This window comes from Bos javanicus, chromosome 10 (assembly GCF_032452875.1).
Source record: "Bos javanicus breed banteng chromosome 10, ARS-OSU_banteng_1.0, whole genome shotgun sequence".
Lineage (NCBI taxonomy): Eukaryota > Metazoa > Chordata > Mammalia > Artiodactyla > Bovidae > Bos > Bos javanicus.
In genome coordinates, this window is record NC_083877.1 from 101,466,188 (window position 1) to 101,488,524 (window position 22,337).

At 47.9% G+C, this 22,337-nt stretch overlaps 1 protein-coding gene across 2 annotated transcripts in view; it reads right to left on the reverse strand.

Moving 5' to 3' along the window:
• Positions 1-22,337, reverse strand: part of NRDE2 (NRDE-2, necessary for RNA interference, domain containing) — a 48,307-nt gene that overhangs the window by 25,457 nt on the left and 513 nt on the right. Inside the window, exons 2-5 of one of the 2 annotated variants that reach the window (XM_061429692.1) lie at positions 7,558-7,705; positions 6,827-6,938; positions 4,757-4,990; positions 1,121-1,270 (exon numbers count right to left, since the gene is read on the reverse strand). In XM_061429692.1, the coding sequence (XP_061285676.1) occupies positions 1,121-1,270; positions 4,757-4,990; positions 6,827-6,938; positions 7,558-7,684 (623 nt within the window). In that variant the 5' untranslated portion in view covers positions 7,685-7,705. The remainder of the gene's footprint in view (positions 1-1,120; positions 1,271-4,756; positions 4,991-6,826; positions 6,939-7,557; positions 7,706-22,337) is intronic. The other variant, XM_061429693.1, reaches the window with a different exon arrangement.

Here is a 22,337-nt window from a genome sequence, read left to right on the forward strand (position 1 = left end):
AAGGTAATCAGCCCATGAAGAATGATCAGCAACTTCAAGGCCTCCTCTTGGCTGTATATTCCACGATCCTCTACCTTCCGTTTTCATTACCAACTAGCTGTTTGGGAGCAAGAGACTGTGTATTACTGTTCACTACGTCCTACAGAGTACTAAGTGTCTGAAGAGCTTATTGGGGATTCAACTATTTTTGATTGCCAGATTAGAGGAGAAAAGCTCCTCTTTTTTGAAAGAGCTCCTTTCCACTGGAGTACAGCTGCTGTACCCTGCTGTGCTGGTTTCTGTCGCACAGAGCGAGCCGGCCCTGCCTGCACGCGTGCCCCGCCCTTTGCGGATCCCCTCCCTTTAGGTCAGCAGAGCGCGCTGAGCAGGGCTCTCTGTGCTGGACAGCAGGCTCGCCACAGCTGTCTGCTCAGACTCAGGATCGACAGGGCATGCGCGTCAGTCCAGTCTCCCGGTTCCCCCCCACCCCTCCCCGTGGTGTCTGTGTGTCTGCTCTCTGTGTCTGTGTCTCTGTTTCTGCAAATAAGATCATCTATACCATTTTTTTCTTCATTCCACATATATGCGTTAATATACGATAGAGAAAAAAACTTAAACTCATTACTGAAGCAAATACCGTCACCTGTTTTTATGACTATCTGGTGACACATGCTGGAAACATTTTGAAAAAGTCATTATCATTTAATGGCATTTTTTTAAATGGCATGCGTGGGGGTATGGTTTGGATAAATAAAAGGCTTCTGTAACTTTTAAGAAAGGCATATAGATTAAGCCAAATGGTTCATGGACAGTCACACTCAGGTCAAGGAGTTTTTAGACGCATTCAGTCTACAGACATTCAATGAGCACCTACTGTGCCACACGCCACGCCAAGGCCCGTGGCTGAGTAAGACCAACCCAACCTGCATCCTGATCTCCAGCTTTAAACTCGAGTGTGCAGCGTGAGACCACTCACCATCTACCGTGCGTGCCCACACAACTGAACAAGGGATGAGGCACAGCAGAGTCAACGGTGGGGAGGCTGGGGGGACACAGAGCCAGAGCCAGTGCTGAGAGAGCTCAGGGCAGAGAGGTCCCCGCCCCACCAGTGACGACCAGAGAAACACAGCGCAACACACACCTGGCAATGTCTCCTCGGTAAAGAGACTTGTACTCCCAGTTGGCAGGATCCGGTTTCTTATCCATTCGGAAGGTTTCCCCCGACAGAGCCTGGATGTCCTCAAGCCAGACACAGTGACGTCCGGCATCCGAGGCGGCATCGTCTCCTTGACTGTGGGACAGAGGAGGGCGAGGAAGAAAACGGGAGAGGCGCTTAGAAATACCCCAGTTACATACGTCACGGCTCAGAAATATCAAAGTGAGACACGTCAGACCCATACGGCCTCGCGCACAGCTCTGTGCAGACAATGTGCACCCGCCATAAAGACGGGGCCAGGCTCCTGCTCTGGAGAACGTGTTAAAATACAAAGCGAAGACTGTCTTAAGTGACACTTTACCAAGAAGAGAAGTCAACTTATCCCTAAAATAAACGTGAGAGATACAGATGTCTTTAAAAAATAACAATAATAATCATTTAAATGATTATAACTTGACTTTCAAACATATTTACACACAAGGTTTTTTCTTGAAAGGAAGGAAGAAAGAGAAAGAAAGAAAGGAAGAAATAAAGGAAGGAGGGAAAATAAGGCTGCCCTTACTTTGCCTAATTTATTTGAAAGTGCCAGATAATTAATTTCAACTCAAAACTTAACAACAAAACAAAGCCACAGTTCTGAATGCTTCGGTCTCCGGTGCCGCTCGGACGTGATCTCAGTCTCCTTTCCCAGCCTGGGCTCTGTGCAGGCTGCTCTGCCTGTATGCATGGACCTTGACCTAAAGGGCAGAGAGGCCACTGTAAGACAAGACCCTTATTTACCGCTTTGAACCAATTCGTGACGTGGCAGACACAAAAGAACCAGTTCCCTAGGAGTCAACTAAGAGGAGGGAAAAGGTTTTTCTGGCATCTAACATCTTTCTTCCCCTAAAGAAAGTCCTTCACGATGCTGCGGACACAAGAGGCTGCCAAAGGAGTCACAGCAGCCACTCAGTGCTGGGCCAGCTCTGCTCGTTGGCTCTGCGGGGATAGAAACCAGGACTGGCCAGGCTTCTAAACCTTCTGGCTGGGGACGCAAGGGCATGTATTCCAGGGATGCAAAGTAGCTGCTCAATAAATACTTGCAGGATGATGTGTCTCGGGTTAAGATACACGCTGAGTTTTAACTCACACCCCTCCAGAACAACTGTGGGGGGTTTTCTGATGACAGAAACCGAAAGCAGCAGCTTAGGGACAGAAAGAGATGGATGCATTCCGGAAAGAGATGGAAAGCCAGCTGGGGGTGGGAAGGGCTGGCTGCAGACCACGCCTGGGGAGCAGCGAGCCCTTCACACCTCCCCTCCTGGGTCCCGTAGTCAGGAAGCAGGATGCGGTCTGGGCTGTGCACACGGAAGGAAGTGCCACCACCTGGAGGTGAAGAGGACCTCACCCTGGGAAAAGAGGTCACAGAGGCTGTGGGGAGGCTGCCCCTGATGACCCTGGAATCAGAGGCCCACACAGTCCACACACCCCCCACCAGCCCCCAGGCCGCTTTCCTCACATCACGGGGAGACACTCACGACTCACTAACATCTTAGCCCCCGTCTAAATGGAAACAAGACCTCTTCCTGGTCGCCTTCCCAGGAAGAGACTGCACGAGTGAGTAGTAAGAACGAAAAAGACAAGGACAGCCCGCTCTGACCTTCATGGGGACGTTATACAAAATACCAACAGACTTAAAAGCGCTGTCTGGATCATATAGCTGCCAAGAGGCTGTAAAGATCACTTCTGATGTGGTTAGGCACAGGCTGAAAATAACTATCTTTCAAATTTCTTATGGTTGCTTCTGTACCGTTTCAGGAAATCCTTTAAAACTCATCTTCCTCAGTCATATAAAGAAAAAAAAAGACAAATAGTTAAAGATGAGTCTTTGGAACACACAGCACCTGCTGTATTTTGCTTTGAAGACGCACTAAAAAGCGAGAGCACCAGGGATACACGCACTCACGCACTCACACTAGCAAACATGTACCCGCGTGCCTTCTGCGCACCAGGCCCTGCGCCCGCTGCGGGGGACTCGATGGAGGCCAGGCGGGGGTGCTTTCCATCCACGTGCTGCTGCTGCTCTTTAGTCGCTCAGTCGTGTCCGACTCTGCAACCCCATACCAGGCTCCTCTGTCCATGGGATTCTCCAGGCAAGAACACTGGAGTGGGTTGCCATGCCCTTCTCCAGGGGATCTTCCTGACCAGGGATCAGACCTGACTCTCCTGCACTGCAGGCAGATTCTTGACCACTGAGCCCCCAGGGATGCCCTCCTGCCCCCAGAAATCCAGCCCGATTTGGAACCTTGTTGCTGGACTCCTTATCTCTTCCTCTCTAGGGTTACAGGTGCAGCACCTGAGACAGAGTGAGCTAAATAAACATGGCCCCTCGGAGCCCCGAGGCCTGAAGCGTTCTTCAACGCTGACCTGACGACAGAGGACCCTGGAAGGCACGGTGTTTGTGTCTCTGATGGAAACCACAGACCAGATTCCAGACTCGCTCCAACCAGAGCTCTCACTGACATCACGGGGACGTCTAAGTACACAGTAAGAACAGATAATCCCTGAAGAGCTGCAAAAACCTTAACAGCACTAAATATTTTTAAGTATGCCTTGGGTAGGACTTAACATTTTCTTTCATCTAGAGCACACGAACAAAGAAAAGAAAAAGCAAGTAGACGAGGAATAATTCAAGTGGCTTCACCACAGGCCGCCTGTCTCATGTGTGGGCAAAGTGCCCTCGTGCAGGGGGACGCTAGCCTAAGCAGAGAGGAAAGCCGTGACGGAGTCTGTCTGCAGCTCGCCTCGCGCACCGTGCTCAGGGGAGACGGCAGGGAGACGGCAGGGAGGAACAAGGCCCCCCGGGGAGGAAGCGCTGCGGTCGGGAGCCACTCCACACCTTCAACACAGTGGTTCTAAACAAACGTGAGAGAAGGACAAAAGCAGTGATTATTTCCAGAGCTCTGCCAACCTTAGCCGGAGAGAGAGAGTGTGTCTGGTATACACACAGGGTTTTGCTTTTACACTCCTTTCCATGACGTCTGTCTCGGGATCCTGGACAGCTCCCTGTGCGGTGCAGCAGGGCCTTGCTGCCCGTCCCCCACACAGCAGCGCCCACCTGCTGACCCTCCCTCCGCGTCCACCCCGCCATCACCGCCCGCGCGGCAGCCACGAGTCTGTCCTCTGTGCCTGCAGAGGGGGGTTTGATGTGAGTGAATGAAAGAAAGGTGTATCGAGAAAGAGAAAGCTAAGGCAAGTTTCTTACTCTTTATAAAAGCATAGAACTAAGGAGCCAACTGGCCCATACGCCCACTGTGAGGCCTGTCTGTCATCTTTCAAAAATCCTGTAGGCTTTTTGTCTGAATCAGATTTTGACGCAATCATTGCTGCGCCCAGATAACATTTCTCAGATAAAATCATGGCCCTATTTTTTTAATGAAAGTTTTCTTTTTTTTCCTTTTCTTTCGCTGACCTAATGACACAGCCCTTTCTGGTTTTTTTCCCAGCTTTACTGACAAATGTATTCACTCCATTTTGACTGAGCGGCTAAATCACCATTCAAATGTCTCACTTGTGGCAACAATGAAGGGAGAAAAATTCAAGATTTGAAAAACCATAGACATCTGAGAACAGAAAACCTACTTCGGTTTCTCTGATTCCCTTTTACTGTCTCTGAGGCTTCTGGAAGGGCTGTCCTTTTCAGAATCAGTGTCTGACTCAGACCCACTGCTACCCGACGGCCCGTGTTTTCTCTTGGTTTTCTCGTGGCGCTGAAGCTTCCTTTTCTTCTTTTTCTCTTTCTTCTTTTTTCTGCTCGTTTCTTTGGGCTTTCTGTTAGCGTCACTTTCACCTGAAGGCTCTGATTTCAGAGGACTCCTGTTTGGGGAGGTCAACATTAGAATTATTTCAAAAGAGAATTAGGGAAATAATATGCAAATAAGTAAGAAGTAAACCAACATCCAGAAGGCAGTTCTCTATGATAACCCACAGGCTCACTATTTGCTCGTTCATCACACAGTACCTTCCTGGCGTATGCTTACCTTGGAGATTTAAAAGTTGGCTTATAAATTTACCTTCAAGATTTAAGAGTTGGACCTAAAATGACATTGGCTGAAGAGATTCTAATCTTTACAGCTTCTAAACCTTTATTTTCATAGCTATATATTCTTAAATTAATCTAGCAGTTATCAAATACAGTATTTTAAAAATCTCTAAAAGGTTTATTTTCAGTCCTATATATTATGCCAGGATGTCCTTAATGCCAAAAAGGAAAAGAAAAAAAAAAATGGGTTTAATGCTGGTCCTTGTTTTTGAAAGTTAGAATGAGTTCTTCTTCATTACTCCTCTCGTGCATGAACTAGTCTCAGTTTCTGAAGGCTTCCCACATTTTTACAGTACCTCATATTAATGAGACCATTTGGTCTACGTTGGTGAGAGAGCTCATTTCTCAATCCAGTGATCTATAACAAAATTCTTTCAAAGCTGGGTAGAGATGTGTGCCACTTTGCTTTCCCCAAAGTTCTCATGAGATTTTTATCCTATGTTATAACAAAACCTCCTCCTATTTTTGCATGCAACTTCTATCTTTATGCAACTAAAGAAATATCTGAATTATAATATTCTAAAGGTTACTAATGAGGTTAATAAAGTTACTTAAGAATCACAATGATGCCATTTCCCTCGTGGCCTAATTATTGGCAGTAACTGTGTCATTTTCTTGCCACTGCAATACAAAGCGGGAAAAAAAAAGGATGATCTGTAAAGAGTGAGGTAAGGGAAAACAGTCGAAGATCACCTCATTACGTTTGGTAAAAGAAAGAGCTTTTACTTAACTCTTTCCTCACAAGGTTTTCTAAGGGTTACTCCTCAAGCTAAGCTAGAGATGGTACGCTGACAAAGACTAAAAATCCGCCTATCGAAAACCTACCATGGGCTTCCCTGGTGGCTCAGTGCTGAAGAATCTGCCCATGTCTCAATGCAGGAGACATGGGTTCAATCGCTGGTCCGTCAGCGAAGATCCCACTGCCACGGATCAACTAAGCCCGTGCACCACAATCCTCGATCTCACGCTCCAGAGCCAGGAGATGCGACCCCAGAGCCCATGCTCCATGCTCCAGAGCCGGAAGACACCACAACCCCCGAGCCCACACTCCAGAGCCGGGAGATGCGACTCCCGAGTCCATGCTCCAGAGCCAGGAGACGCAACCCCCAAGCCCAAGCTCCAGAGTCAGGAGACGCGACCCCCGAGCCCACGCTCCAGAGCTGGGAGACACCACAACCCCCGAGCCCACGCTCCAGAACCGGGAGACGCGACCCCCGAGCCCACGCTCCAGAGCTGGGAGATGCCACAACCCCCGAGCCCACGCTCCAGAGCCGGGAGACGCGACCCCTGAGCCCACGCTCCAGAGCCAGGAGACTCAATCCCCGAGCCCACACTCCAGAGCCGGGAGATGCGACCCCCAAGCCCACGCTCCACAGCCGGGAGACACCACAATCCCCAAGCCCACACTCCAGAGCCGGGAGACGCCACTCCCGAGCCCACGGGCCCACAGCCGCTGCTCCACCCCAGAGAGGCCACCGCAGTGAGCTGCCAGGCACTGTCCCTGGAGAGTGGCTCCCGCCCTCCCCAACTAGGGAAACCTGCACAGTAATGAAGACCCAGCACAGCCAAAAGTAAAACAGGAATAAATAAAATCGTTAAACAAAAACTACCTTGTCAGTGGTGACCCTTCAGAAACAGGGGCTGCAGTGGTCTCTTGAGTGTGTCGGCTCAGAGATGTTATGGCTCCAACACGGAAGCTGGGGTTGCTCAGCCAGTCTAATTCTGCACACGGGCAAAAGGGAGAAAAGATGAGTGAAATCAGTTCCATGGGCTTTCTCACGCTGGCAATCTATCTTACCAGCTGACATCCTAATTCACAACCAACACAAGCCAGACATTCTCAACAGTCCACAGAGACTGAAGGGAATCCATGAAATTCCTATTTCACAGGGCATGGGGCTTTAACGCACTCTAAAATATTTAAGACTGAAATCCTCTTGTGATATCAAGCTGCGGCTTAAGCAAAAGCCACATAACAAGTGTGGCTTAAAATCCAACGAGATATGTGTTCTATCCACACGCTAATGAGCATAAACCTCCCAAAGCATCAGGTTTTCCTGACCCCAAATTCAATTTAGACAATTCTGCAAAGTTAAAAAAAAAGCATAAAAACTTACCATACTTAACAGTATTACAGAAGATTCAGGTATTTTTATTTAAAAGAAAATTACAATGTTCTAGCCTAGTATAGGTTACTTTGACCTGTTATACACTAACTTTGGACTTCCCAGGTAACTCAGCGGTAAAGAATCCACCTGCCAAGGCAGGAGACGTGGGTTCAACCTCTGGGTCGGGAATATTCCCTGGAATAGGAAATGGCAGCCCACTCCAGTATTCTTGCCTGTGAAATCCCTTGAGCAGAGGAGCCTTGCAGGCCGCAGTCCGTGGGGACACAAAAGAGTTGGACATAACTCAGCAAGTTGGTGTTGCTGGTAAACAACAACAATCTCCGTAGAGTAGCGTAACATAAGCTTTCCCTTATAACAGCACTTGGCGAAGACAAAAATGGAAGGTGTCAGCTTTTTAAATGAATGCTAAAATTATACAAGATATGAATAATGATTATCTCTGGGCGGTGAGGTCAAATGCTCAAAACATTTCCTCTTCCTGCTTATCCATTCATTTCTGACTCTTCTACAATTTACAATTTCTAAATTGCCTACCCTCTGACCTTTAGCAGTCTTGGCTGGGAAGGAAGGGGAAGCGCAGGGTGGCAGCAAGGCGGCCCACGGAGGGCAGGGACTTCGTCCCGCTCTGTGTGGGAGCCAGGGCACAACCCCACGCTCAGGAGAAAGAACGCACAGAACGGGGGACGTGGGGGCGAACGGGGGACGTGGGGGCGAGTAGGGTGAGTTAGCCCGCGTGACAGGTGCACCGGGACATAACGCATAGGCTCACCGTTTAAAGCGCGCCAGTCACCGGCCTCTACGCGTCCAGAATTCCGCCACCCTCACCGCAAGTTTAGGACGTCTCCACCCTCCCCAAAGAAACCCTCACCCGCTGCGGCCACGCTCCAGCACCCACCTCCTGCTCTCCCACACCGCCCCCCACGAGCCCTAAGCACTGAGCTACTTTCTATACATTTGCCTCTTTTGAATATTTTAATATAAACAAGATCATTCAATACATGTTCTTTTATAACTGGCTTCTTTCACTTGACGTAATGTTTCCAAGTTCGTCTGTGCTGTAGCGTGTATCGCTATGTCACTCCATTTTATTGCAGAATAACCTCACTGGAAAGGACCTTGATGCTTAGAAAGATTGAAGGCAAGAGAAGAAGGGGCAGCAGAGGATGAGATGGCTGGAGGGCATCACCAGTTCAGTGGACATGAGTTTGAGCAAGCTCCGGGAGATGGTGAAGGACGGGGAAGCCTGGCGTGCTGCAGTTCATGGGGTTGCAAAGAGTTGAACACGACTTAGGACTGACCAACAACAGTAATTTTAGTTTATGGATATCCGTCTTCAGTTAGGGGCCATCTTGTCCACGGTCAGTTGAAGGACACTTGGGTTGCTTCCACTCTTTGGCTGCTGTAACAAACCCTGTTAAAAGCATTCAGGCACCGGTTTTTATGTGGACACATGTTTTCAGTCATCTTGGGCAGCCATCTAGAAGCAGAACTGCTGGGTCCTATCGGAACCCACGTTCAGCACTTTGAGGAACTGCCAGACTGCTTTCCAAATTGGCCGCACCGTTGTATACTCCCGTGAACAAGGTATGGACGAGGATTCCAATTTCTCCGCATCGCTGCCCACTCATCCCTCTGTCTCGTAGGTTCCAGTCACCCTACTGGGTGTGCTGTGTTTTCTCACTGTGGTTTTGATTTCCATCTCCCTGGTGACTCACAATGTTGAGAATCTTTTCATGTGTTTGTTGGCCCTCCATAATTCAGGAGAAACAGTTATTCAAATCTTTGGCCCATTTTTTAATTGGGATGTGTTTTTACTATTGAGTTGTAAGACTTCTTTATGTATTCTGTATTCTAGTCCCTGATGCTAAGTGCATCGTGGTGAGGAGGAGATAATGGAATGCATGTTCCGACATTTCACTTGCTGCTGTATCCCCAGCACTGAGACCAATGCCTGGCACACATCAGTAAGAGTTTAATAAATATCTGTGGAAAAGACGGGGTGGAGGAAGGAAGGAAAGCTCCTGCAGAGAAAAGAGAAAAAGCACAGGAAAAAAGGGAAAGAAGAGAGGGAATCTAGCTACGGAGGGCCTGACTGCAGGCCAAGCAACAGATTAAGCAACTTACATGTTTTAATCCTCCCAACACCCCTCTGCAGGAGGAACCACAATTTCCACTGCACAGAGGAGACTCGAGGGATGGAGTAAGCGGTGCGGCCTGACCGAGGGAGCGCCGAGACTGCTGCTCACGTAGGCTTTCCTCCCGTCTCCTTTCTCCTTCTCTGGTGGTTCCCTTCCCTTGGGCCTGACTGGCAAGAGGTATGTGAAAACAGTTCCTGTTGCTCACTGAGATCCAGTTATTTTCACAATAGCTGGATTCTACCGCAGTGAAGGACAGGGGAGCCTGGCGTGCTGCAGTCCATGGAGTCGCAAAGGGTCAGACACGACTGAGCGAAAACAGCAATCACACACAAAGGAGAAGTGGGGAAGATGGACAAACAACACGCAGGAGAGAAGCTCTCAGAGCGTTAGACCCTCCGTAAACATTCAGATGGTGGAGACAGCCTGGAGGAAAGGCAACGCGCCAGAGCCGCAGACTGCGTGCCCTCCAGAGCCCTTCAGGAGGCATTAAGGAAGCTTTCCAGAAGGAACGGCCACCCACTCCAGGATTCTTGCCTGGACAGAGGAGCCTGGCGGGCCCCTGGAGTCGGGGCGCCTATGGTCCATGGGGTCACAGAGAAGGACACGACGGAGCGACTGAGCACAAGGCTGCATTTAAGGTTTTGCCATATGGGGCCACTGTGGAGACGAAAAAAGTAGCTTATAAAGAACTAAAATGCTTGGGTTTTGAACTCAAATCATCACTGACCCTCTAAGTGACCTTCATCTCAATCAAATGACCTTTTGTAGGAAGAAAGCGTCTTTGACCTGATAAGAAGTCGCTGTTTCCTCAGGTGGGCAGCAGGGCAGCTAGCATATCAGCAGTGAACACACGTGGAATATTTAATATTCACTGATGTCAGGCTTGGAAAATTGGGGAGATCACCTAGTCCAGAAATTTTCAAATTTTTTACCAAGGAACTCACTGTTGATACGCAGCCTTTCAAAGAAGTCCAAGATGAAGGAGAGAAGCAGGATACTGCTGCTGAGGGCTCCCAGGGAGCAGAGCCTTGATGCCCCTCCCTCTTCCACAGATCAGCAGTCCCCAACCCTGGGTCTCAACTCTCCACCCAGCCACAGCTAACTATTCACCTCAACAAAGGCGCTGTTTTTCCTAAGTCTCTTTGCAGGTGGCACAGCTATTACGGCAATTTTCCTACTGTAATCTCATTATCTGCATGTCAAGTCTTCCAATCAGACCCTAAGCCAAAGGTCAACAACTCAGATCTTTACAGGGACCAGATGAGTAGATTACTGTGACACTATCGAGAGCGGCAATAGAAAAAAAGAAAACGACAAACGAGAATACTCTGCCAGCCAAACAACTACACGAGCGCTCTACGCCTCCCGCTGCCGAGGTTCCCGCTTGCCTCCACTCGTCCCACTTCCTTCTTCCCAAACCGAGAGCAGCAGGAGGGCAGGAGCCTCAAGGTCCCTCCTGCCTCCTCTTCTCCAGGCACAGTGCCTCGGGACAAAGCAGGTGGAGTCGGTATTTGCTGAACAAATAGAATGAATGAGGCTCTGTCTCTCTGCGTCCCTGTACTCCAGCACCTGGTTTACAGAACTGGAAGAATCCGAGATTGTCAAAAGGATGCCATTATCTGGGTATGAAGCTCAACTTCGTAAATTTTCTGGTCTTCACTGTACATGCAGATGTAATCATTAAAGAACGGAACACCCACTGCGTGCACAGGCACAGCTCCAGGCTCTGGAGGCACAGTGGCGAACAAGTCCCTGCTCTCCTGGGGCTTCTGTTTAATCCTAACACTTCACATGATACATGTGCATTGTTAAATTTTAATTACACAGAATCCTGGAAAGCCATCTGAGATCCAAAGATAATTATAAATCAGATTGAAAAGTCCTTTTCTATATTTACTTACATCCTCAAATAATTTGCAAATGCTGATTATGTATTTAGATAATCGTGCTAAGACCAAGCAGGATGTATCATGTCTCAGAGAAGACCGGCAGGGCACCACTAGGGTTTAAGGCAGAAAAGCCGACTGGCTGATAAACCTTTTGTCCCTGCAGGTAAGTAAATCACAGGCTGAAACTTACCTGGAAGTTAGCACCCTGCTATATCAGGTGGCAATACCAGACCACCTGATCTGCCTCTTGAGAAATTTGTATGCAGGTCAGGAAGCAACAGTTAGAACTGGACATGGAACAACAGACTGGTTCCAAATAGGAAAAGGAGTTCGTCAAGGCTGTATATTGTCACCCTGTTTATTTAACTTCTATGCAGAATACATCATGATAAACGCTGGACTGGAAGAAACACAAACTGGAATCAAGATTGCCAGGAGAAACATCAATAACCTCAGATATGCAGATGACACCACCCTTATGGCAGAAAGTGAAGAGGAACTCAAAAGCCTCTTGATCAAAGTTAAAGTGGAGAGTGAAAAAGTTGGCTTAAAGCTCAACATTCAGAAAACGAAGATCATGGCATCTGGTCCCACCACTTCATGGGAAATAGACGGGGAAACAGTGGGAACAGTGTCAGACTTTATTTTTCTGGGCTCCAAAATCACTGCAGATGGTGACTGCAGCCATGAAATTAAAAGACGCTTACTCCTTGGAAGGAAAGTTATGACCAACCTAGATAACATATTCAAAAGCAGAGACATTACTTTGCCAACAAAGGTTCGTCTAGTCAAGGCTATGGTGTTTCCTGTGGTCAAGTATGGATGTGAGAGTTGGACTGTGAAGAAGGCTGAGCGCCGAAGAATTGATGCTTTTGAACTGTGGTGTTGGAGAAGACTCTTGAGAGTCCCTTGGACTGCAAGGAGATCCAACCAGTCCATTCTGAAGGAGATCAGCCCTGGGATTTCTTTGAAAGGAATGATGCTAAAGCTGAAACTCCAGTACTTTGGCCACCTCATGCGAAGAGTTGACTCATTGGAAAAGACTCTGATGCTGGGAGGGATTGGGGGCAGGAGGAGAAGGGGACGACAGAGGATGAGATGGCTGGATGGCATCACTGACTCGATGGACTTGAGTCTCAGTGAACTCCGGGAGTTGGTGATGGAAAGGGAGGCCTGGCGTGCTGCGATTCATGGGGTTGCAAAGAGTCGGACACGACTGAGCGACTGATCTGATCTGATACCCATACACGTGTCTAAGAAAGGAAGAAGGGGAAGGTGCCAGGCAGAAAAACAGCTTTAGACCCACTGCCTAACAAAACCAGGCAGGAACTGGAAGAACCACATTATCTGAGACTTTACACAAAATAATACGAATCATCGTGAATACTTCAAGTGCAAATCTTTTTGTGACTTGAATAAGTTGATTTGAACTTTATATAAGTTTCTTATATAATTTTATTTCTCCATCACCAGGGAAAATGCTTTGATTCAATTCCATTATAGATAGAGGAGGCTTCCCTGGTGGCTCAGACAGTAAAAAATCTGCCTTCAATACAGGAGACACAGGTTTGATCCCTGGGTTGGGAAAATCCCCTGGAGAAGGAAATGGCAACCCATTCCAGTGTTCCTATCTGGGAAATCCCATTGACGGAGAAGCCTGGCGGGCTACAGTCCACGGGGTCGCGAAGAGTCGGACACGACTAAAGCACCTCACACACACAGATGAAGGAAAGAAGGAATTGTCACAGATTTAAACTTTAGACACAGATGTTGAGTCACGATTGGATACAATGCCCTTGTTCTGCAGCCATTTATCATTGAGTTATGGGTATCCTCCGCTTTTCTACAGTTCACTTCATGCCACTTTTTTTTCCCAAAAGGCCTACATGAATACCTACTTTCGCTAGCCTAAAGAAATCCAAAGAGGATTTTAGTGCTTACAGGAAAAAAAAAAAAAGGCAAAAAGCAAAAGGAGCATTCAGCATTCGTGTTGCAGCGAGCACCCTAGGCAGACAGGGGCCCCGCCACACTCGCTCCCCAGGAACCAGGCTCAGCATCTCAGCACCGGGCCGCCACAGCGTGGAACCGTCTCTGCTTTATCAGGATTTACTCTGTGCATCCCTCAGCAAGGTGTGTCCTAAGATAATCGTTTCTCCACTTAGGGGAGGTGTCACAGGAAAGCTCTGCCTTCCAGGAGAGGAGGAGACCAGTGTAACATAGGCGCACCGATTGTTCCCATGAACAGAGGTGAGCACCACCCTCCAGGGACGCCAATTCCAAAGGACTCCAGGGCTCTATAGCGTGTGCATTAGGGAAGGGCGCGGCTCCTTCAAAGAACAGTGCACCAAGCTCTCCATCTGGCTCCTGACAGAGTCTAAGAGCACAAGTTTTCATGCAGAAAGCACCTGGAAATGTGGCTAAGAACTGCACGGAAGACAGCGAGTACAGAGGACCTCCGCAAGGCCAGCCTTCCCAGAGCTAACACACTTGGAAGAGGCCCCGGGGTCCAAGGGGGAACGGGAGCAGCCATGCCCAGCATCACACTGTCACAGCGAGGCTCACAGCCCACGTCCTGGTGCCCGGAGGACTGCGCTCAAACACCAGCGTCCTCGTCTGCTCGCTGCGCAGCCCTGACAAAACACTAGCCCCTCGTCTCTCCCAGGCTGCCCGTCTTCACTGAGGGCCAGCCACTGTTCTGAGTTCTGGAGATGGTCAGTGAGCAGGACATGCCCAGGATGGCCCTCAGGGGGCTGCACACGGGCACTCGGTCACGTGCGGGGAGACGCAGGCCAGTGAAGAGAAAACCCACAGGGACGGTGGCAGCACAGTGCCCTAGTCCAAACTAGGCAGGGTGAGAGACAGCTGCCCGCGAGGACAGCTCAGTGAGACCGAAACGGTGAGAAAACGGTAGGCACACGTGCTCCTAGGAGGCATCAAGGCAGAGCGGACGGCTTACACAGAGGTCTGAAAGGGAGACGGCGTGACTGTCACGCAGGAGGCGCTGTTATGGCTGAAGCTCTGGGGGTGAGAGGAAGTGGGAGCAAAATGGAGCCAGAGAGACTCAGGGGCCTTAAAAGGCCGTGATGCTGTTTGTGTTTACCCAGAGCAACAGAGTCAGGCCTATGGTTCAAAAGCCCAGCAGCAAAGAGTCGTGTTTACGAGAACACACACTTCATCTCCATCAAAGCCCAGGCCCACCTCGATCCTGGCATGGGTGTGGTGGAGTAGGCCTGGGGCTCCTCAAGTGAGAAGCCAGAGACAGCAGGAGGGTTTCAATGTTGTATGTTGCGGTTTTTTAGTTCTGAAATTAAAATATGCAAAATTTTTTTTTTTAAAAGAGTCCATGATTTTGAAGCTAGATTGCTTGAGCCCAAGTCAAAGCCCAAATCCTGGGCTCTGTGTTTCTGCTTCCTTCTCCTGAAAAATGCTGACGATAGTACTGACTTCATAGAGTTGTTATGAGGATTCAATGACTTAATACGTATTTGTAAACATTTAGACTAGTGAATCGCATATAGTTTATCAATGTGTACTTGATTTAAAATGTGCTGATTTGTGTTGTACAGCAAAGTAACTCCATTATACACACGTGTGTGAAGTCGCTTCAGTCGCTCTTTGCGACCCTACGGACTGCAGCCCGCCAGGCTCAGTGCATGGAATTCTCCAGGCAAGAAGACTGGACTGAATTGCCAAGGCCTTCTCCAGGGGATCTTCCTGACCCAGGCACTGAACCCACATGTCTTATGTCTCCTACCCTGGCCGGCAGGTTCTTTACCACCAGTACCACCTGGGAAGCCCCCGTTATGCGCGTCCTGCTTTATATTCTTTTCCATTATAGTTTCACCCAGGGTTCTGAACCCAGTCCCTGAGCCGCTCAGTGGACCTTGCTGTTTATCCACTCTGTACAGAACAGTCTGTATCTACTAACCACACACTCCCAGCCCACCCGCCCCCAGCCCCTTCCCCTGCGGCACCACGCGGCTGTTCTCTATCCCCGAGGCTGTTTCTGTCTCACAGACAGGCTCATCTGTGCCACAGTTCAGACTCCACATGTGAGTGACACCACGTGGTGTCTGTCCCTCGCTCGCACCGCTGCAGGCGGCGTTCTCGAGCTCTGGCTGAGCAGTGCCCGCTGTGCGTCTGTGCCGCACCTCCCTCGGCCCTTCACCTGCTGATGAGCAGCCAGGCTGTCTCCACGTCTCGGCTATTGTAACAGTGCTGAAATGAACACTGGGGTACAGCTATCTTTTCAAAGTACTGTCTTCTCCAGATACATGCCTGCAAGTGGGGCTGCTGCTCATATGGTAGTTCTGCTTTTAGTTTTTTAAGGAGCCTCCACAGTGTTCTCCATCGGAGAAGGCGATGGCATCCCACTCCAGAACTCTTGCCTGGAAAATCCCATGGATGGAGGAACCTGGTAGGCTGCAGTCCATGGGGTCGCTGAGGGTCAGACATGACTGAGCGACTTCACTTTCACTTTTCACCTTCATGCTTTGGAGAAGGAAATGGCAACCCACTCCAGTGTTCTTGCCTGGAGAATCCCAGGGATGGGGGAGCCTGGTGAGCTGCTGTCTATGGGGTCGCACAGTGTCGGACACGACTGAAGCGACTCAGCAGCAGCAGCAGCAGCAGCAGCCACAGTGTTCTCCATGGTGGCCTCCAAACTGACATTCCCACCTGCAGAGTAGGAGGGTTCCCTTTTCTCCACCCCCTCTCCAGCGTTTGTTATTTGTAGACTTTTTGATGATGGCTATTCTGACCCGTTTGAGTTGGTACCTGATTGTAATTTTGATTTGCTTTTCTCTAATAATTAGCAATGCTGAGCATCTCTTCATTGTGCCTATTGGCCATCAGTATGTCTTCTTTATAGAAACGTCTACTTAGGTCTTCTGACCACTTTTCAACTGGGTCCTGTAGCTTTTGTTGTTGAATAATATATAAGCTATTTGTATGTTTCGGAAATTAAGCCATTGTCAGCTGTGTCATTAGCAATTATTTGCTATCATTCTGCGGAGTGTCTTTTCCTTTTGTCTATGGTTTCCTTTGCTGTGCAAAAGCCTGTACGTTTAATTAGGTCCCATTTGTTTTCTGTTTATTTTTATTGCCCTGGGAGACTGCCTAAGAAAACACTGGTAACATTTATGTCAGAGACGGCTTCCCTGATGACTCAGTTGGTAAAGAATCTGCCTGCAAAGCTGGAGACACTGGTTCGATTCCTGGGTCGGGAAGATCCGCTGGAGAAGGGACAGGCTACCCACTCCAGTATTTTGGGGCTTCCCTTGTGGCTCAGCTGGTAAAGAATCTGCCTGCAATGCGGGAGACCTGGGTTCAATCCCTGGGTTGGGAAGATCCCCTGGAGAAGGGAAAAGACTAATCACTCCAATATTCTGGCCTGGAGAATTCCACGGACTGTATAGTCCCTAGGGTTGCAAAGAGCTGGACATGACTGAGTGACTTTCACTTTCATGTCAGAAACACATGAACTTCCCAGGCAGCTCAGTGGGTAAAGAATCTGCCTGCAATGCAGAAGAGCCAAGTTCAACCCTTGGGTTGGGAAGATCCTCTGGAGAAGGAAATGGCAGCCCACTCCAGTATTCCTGCCTAGAGAACCCCACGGACAGAGGAGCCTGCCAGACTAAAGTCCATTGGGTTGCAGAGTCAGACACGACTGAGCGACTGAGTACAAGAGCACAGTCTCATTCATACATTCATGAGCCTCATCTCTTTCATCCCAACTCTGTCCAGATGTCTGACTCCCAGGCAACAATGTTTTATTAGAGTAGACAATCCTCATCAATCTGATGATGCAGAAAGAAAAGCTCAAGAACTGGAAGGATCACACCCTGGGGGCTCTCTGCTGCTCCTAACACAAGGGAGGCGCTGGACACCTGTTTGTTGAGAGAATGAATTCTGCTGAACTCAGCCTCCCCAAAACACTTACTAACTATGATGCCTACTTTAATCCTGGCTTAACTCTTAACAGAACTGAGAGAGTGGAGGACACAGCCTCTCTCACTAGCTTTGGTATTGCTGCCCAAGAGTTGTGCTGTTTTTGTTTTTTTTTTTAATTAAAACTGCACACATCAGTACTAACACCATCTTACATTTTCATAACACTTCACAGTATAAGGCCAAAGATAAAGTACTTCTGTTTTTAACAGCAAAACACCAGAAACAGTCTAATGTCCTTAAGAGGGACTGACAGAATAAAGTCAGTGACAGTCACTTGATGGAGTACTAGGTACCAGCCAAAAGAACTGAGAAAGATTTATATACGCCAGTGTAGAATGATCTCTGGGATTTAAGGCAAAATGCAGAATACTCTGCAATTAAGAAACAGAAATGGGGGGTGGGGATAAACTTGGGACTTGGCATTAACAGATACATACTATATGTAAAATAGAGAAGCATCAAGAACCTACTGTACAGCACAGAGAACCACATTCTGTAAAAACTGTAATGGAAAAAACCTGAAAAAGAACATATATATTTAGCTGAATCACCCTGCTGTACACCTCAAACATGGTAAATCAACTATACTTTAAAGAAGAAAACGAAGGGAAATGCAGTTGCTCATATTAAGGATTAAAAAAATGGAAGGATACCACTGTCTAATAAAAGTTCTAACCGGTAGGAGAAGGTTGGAGAACAGAGATGGAAGTTTTTTAGGTGAAAGACCCATGGGCAGCTTCATAACGGATGTAACAGGCTGTCCAGGAACCCACTGGTCCATCTTACCCACTAAGGGAGAGGAAACCAGGCAGCTCAGCCTCATGATTTGGATCAATGCCAAGTGCAGAGCAAACCCAATGAGGTATTTTCAAACTGAACCTAACTCTCTAGATCTAACCACCAGCTTCCATGAAATTCTACTGTTAATACTGTTCATGGGCTTCTCAAGGCAAGAACACTGAAGTGTCTTGCCACTCCCTTCTCCAGTGGACCACATCCTGTCAGAACTCTCCACCATGACCCGTCCGTCTTGGGCGGCCCTACGCGGCATGGCTCATAGTTTCATTGAGTTAGACAAGGCTGTGGTCCATGTGATCACATGGGTTAGTTTTCTGTGATTGGGGATTTCAGTCCGTCTGCCCTCTGATGAACGATAAGAGCTTAGTGGAAGGTGCCTGATGGGAGAGACTGACTGAGGGGACACTGGGCCTTGTTCTGATGGGTAGGCCAAGCTCAGTAAATCTTTAATCCAATTTTCTGTTGATGGGTGGGGCTGTGTTCCCTCCCTGCTATTACAGATAGGACACTGAAAGATGAACGCCCCAGGTCCGCAGGTGCCCAATATGCTACTGGAGATCAGTGGAGAAATAACTCCAGAAAGAATGAAGAGCCAAAGCAATAACACCCAGTTGTGGATGTGACTGGTGATGGAAGTAAAGTCTGATGCTGTAAAAAGGAATACTGCATAGGAACCTTGAATGTTAGGTCCATAAACCAAGGCAAATTGGAAGTGGTCAAACAGGACATGGCAAGAGTGAACGTCCACATTTTAGAAATCAGTAAACTAAAATGGACTGCAATGGGTTAAATAGTAGATAGTAGTGTATCTACTACTGCGGGCAGGAATCCCCCAGAAGAAATGGAGCAGCCATCATAGTCAACAAGAGAGTCCAAAATGCAGTACCTGGATGCAATCTCAAAAATGACAGAATGATCCCCATTGTTTCCCAGACAAACCATTCAACAGCACAGTAATCCAAGTCTATGCCCTGACAAGTATTGCTGAAGAAGCTGATGTCGAACGGTCCTATGAAGACCTACAAGACCTTCTAGAACTAACACCCAAAAGAGATGTTCTTTTCATTATAGGGGACTGGAATGCAAAAGTAGGAAATCAAGAACTACCTGGAGTAACAGGCAAATTTGGCCTTGGAGTACAGAATGAAGCAGGGCAAAGGCTAATAGAGCTCTGCCAAGAGAACACACCGGTCATAGCAAACACCCTCTTCCAACAACACAAGAGAAGGCTCTGCACATGGACATCACCAGATGGTCAATAATGAAATCAGACTGATTATATTCTTTGCAACCAAAGATGGAGAAGCTCCGTAAGTCAGCAAAAACAAGACCGGGAGCTGACTGTGGCTCAGATCATGAACTCCTTATTGACAAATTCAGACTTAAATTGAAGAAAGTGGGGAAAACCACTAGACCACTCATGTATGGCCTAAACCAAATCCCTTACGATTATACAGTGGAAGTGAGAAATAGATTCAAGGGATTAAATCTGATAGAGTGCCTGAAGAACTATGGACAGAGGTTCGCGACATTCTACAGGAGGCAGGAATCAAGACCATCTCCAAGAAAAAGAAATGCAAAATTCAAAATGGTTGTCTGAGGAGGCCTTACAAATAGCTGTGAAAAGAGAAGCGAAAGGCAAAGGAGAAAAGGAAAGATATAAGCATCTGAATGCAGAGTTCCAAAGAATAGCAAGGAGAGATAAGAAAGCCTTCCTCAGTGATCAGTGCAAAGAAATAGAGGAAAACAATAGAATGGGAAAGACTAGACAGCTCCTCAAGAAAATAAGAGATACCAAGGAAACATTTCATGCAAAGATGGGCTCGATAAAGGACAGAAATGGTATGGGCCTAACAGAAGCAGAAGATATTAAGAAGAGGTGGCAAGAATACACAGAAGAACTATACAAAAAAAGATTTTCATGACCCAGATAATCACAATGGTGTGATCACTCACTTAGAGCCAGACATCCTGGAATTCAAAGTCAAGTGGGCCTTAGGAAGCATCACCATGAACAAAGCTAGTGGAGGTGATGGATTTCCAGTTGAGCTATTTCAAATCCTGAAAGATGATGCCATGAAAGTGCTGCACTCAATATGCCAGCAAATTTGGAAAACTCAGCAGTGGCCAAAGGACTGGTAAAAGTCAGTTTTCATTCCAATCCCAAAGAAAGGCAATGCCAAAGAATGCTCAAACTATCACACAATTGTACTCATCTCACACGCTGGCAAAGTAATGCTCAAAATTCTCCAAGCCAGGCTTCAACAGTACTTGAACCATGAACTTCCAAATGTTCAAGCTGGATTTAGAAAAGGCAGAGGAACCAGAGATCAAATTGCCAACATCCGCTGGATCATTGAAAAAGCAAGAGAGTTCCAGAAAAACATCTATTTCTGCTTTATTGACTATGCCAAAGCCTTTGACTGTGTGGATCACAATAAACTGTGGAAAATTCTTCAAGAGATGGCAATACCAGACCACCTGACTCGCCTCCTGAGAAATCTGTATGCAGGTCAGGAAGCAACAGGTAGAAATGGACACAGAACAGACTAGTTCCAAATAGGAAAAGGAGTATGTCAAGGCTGTATATTGTCACCCTGCTTATTTAACTTACTCTTTGCGACCCCATGGACTGTAGCCTACCAGGCTCCTCTGTCCATGGGATTTTCCAGGCAATAGTCCTGGAGTGGATTGCCATTTCCTTCTCCAGTGGATCTTCCCACCCAGGCATCGAACCTGGGTCTACTGCATTGTAGACAGACGCTTTACCGTCTGAGCCACCAGGGAAGTCCCATGTGCAGAGTACATCATGCCAAATGCCAGGCTGGATGAAGCACAAGCTGGAATTAAGATTGCTGGCAGAAATATCAATAACCTCAGATATGCAGATGACACCACCCTTATGGCAGAAAGTGAAGAAGAACTAAAGAGCCTCTTGATGAAAGTGAAAGAGGGGAGTGGAAAAGTTAGCTTAAAGCTCAACATTCAAAAAACTAAGATCATGGCATCTGCCCCATCACTTCATGGCAAAGAGATGGGAAAACAATGGAAACAGTGACAGACTTTATTTTATTGGGTTCTAAAATCACTGCAGATGGTGACTGCAGCCATGAAATTAAGACGCTTGCTACTTAGAAGAAAAGCTATGACCAACCTAGACAGCATATTAAAAAGCAGAGACATTACTTTGCTAACAAAGGTCCGTCTAGTCAAAGCTATAGTTTTTCCAGTAGTCATGTATGGATGTGAGAGTTGGTCCATAAAGAAAGCTGAGCACTGAAGAATTGATGCTTTTGAACTGTGGAGTTGAGGAAGACTCTTGAGAGTGCCTTGGAGTTCAAGGAGATGCAACCAATCCATCCTAAAGGAAATCAGTCCTGAATATTCATTGGAAGGTCTGATGCTGAAGCTGAACTTCCAATACTTTGGCCACCTGATGTGAAGAACTGACTCACTGGAAAAGACCCTGATGCTGGGAAAGACTGAAGGCGGGATAAGGAGACGACAGAGAACGAGACGGTTGGATGGCATCACCGACTCAGTGGACATGAGTTTGACAAGCTCCGGAAGTTGGTGATGGACTGGGAGGCCTGATGTGCTGCAGTCCATGGGCCCGCAGACAGTCGGTCACGACTGAGCGACTGAATTGAACTGAACTGATAGGAAATTCTAGGGTAGAGAGGGGCTTCCATGGTGGCTCAGAGGTAAAAGAATCCGCCTGCCAACGCTAGAGGCCTGGAGATGTGGGTTTGATCCCTGGTTGGGAAGATCCCCTGGAGGAGGTCTAGGCAGTCCACTCCAGTATTCTTGCGGGGAGAACCCCGTGGATAGAGGAGCCTGGTGGGCGACAGTCCGTGGGGTCACAGAGGTGGACACGACTGAGGCACTGGGTAGAGAAGCATGTTAGGACACCATAAGGATTTGGTGGAAAACGTCTGTCGGACAAAGGACCCAGTTTCCTCACTGTGTGCCACAATCTTTAACAATGCAGAGCTCCTGGGAATGTTTAAGGCTTGAATAAAGTATGTAACACCGTTACCGCGCCTACAGTCAGCCTTCAGTAAATAGATGCCAGTGCTTATTCCCAGCAGCTGCGCCCACTATGTTTGATTGGGCTTCGGATCCTAATTTTCTAGCTCTGGTTCGGCCAAAAGACAGCCACCCAGCGATTCAGAAATAAGTAAAACGGGGAAGAAAGCAAGCTGTAATGAAGCA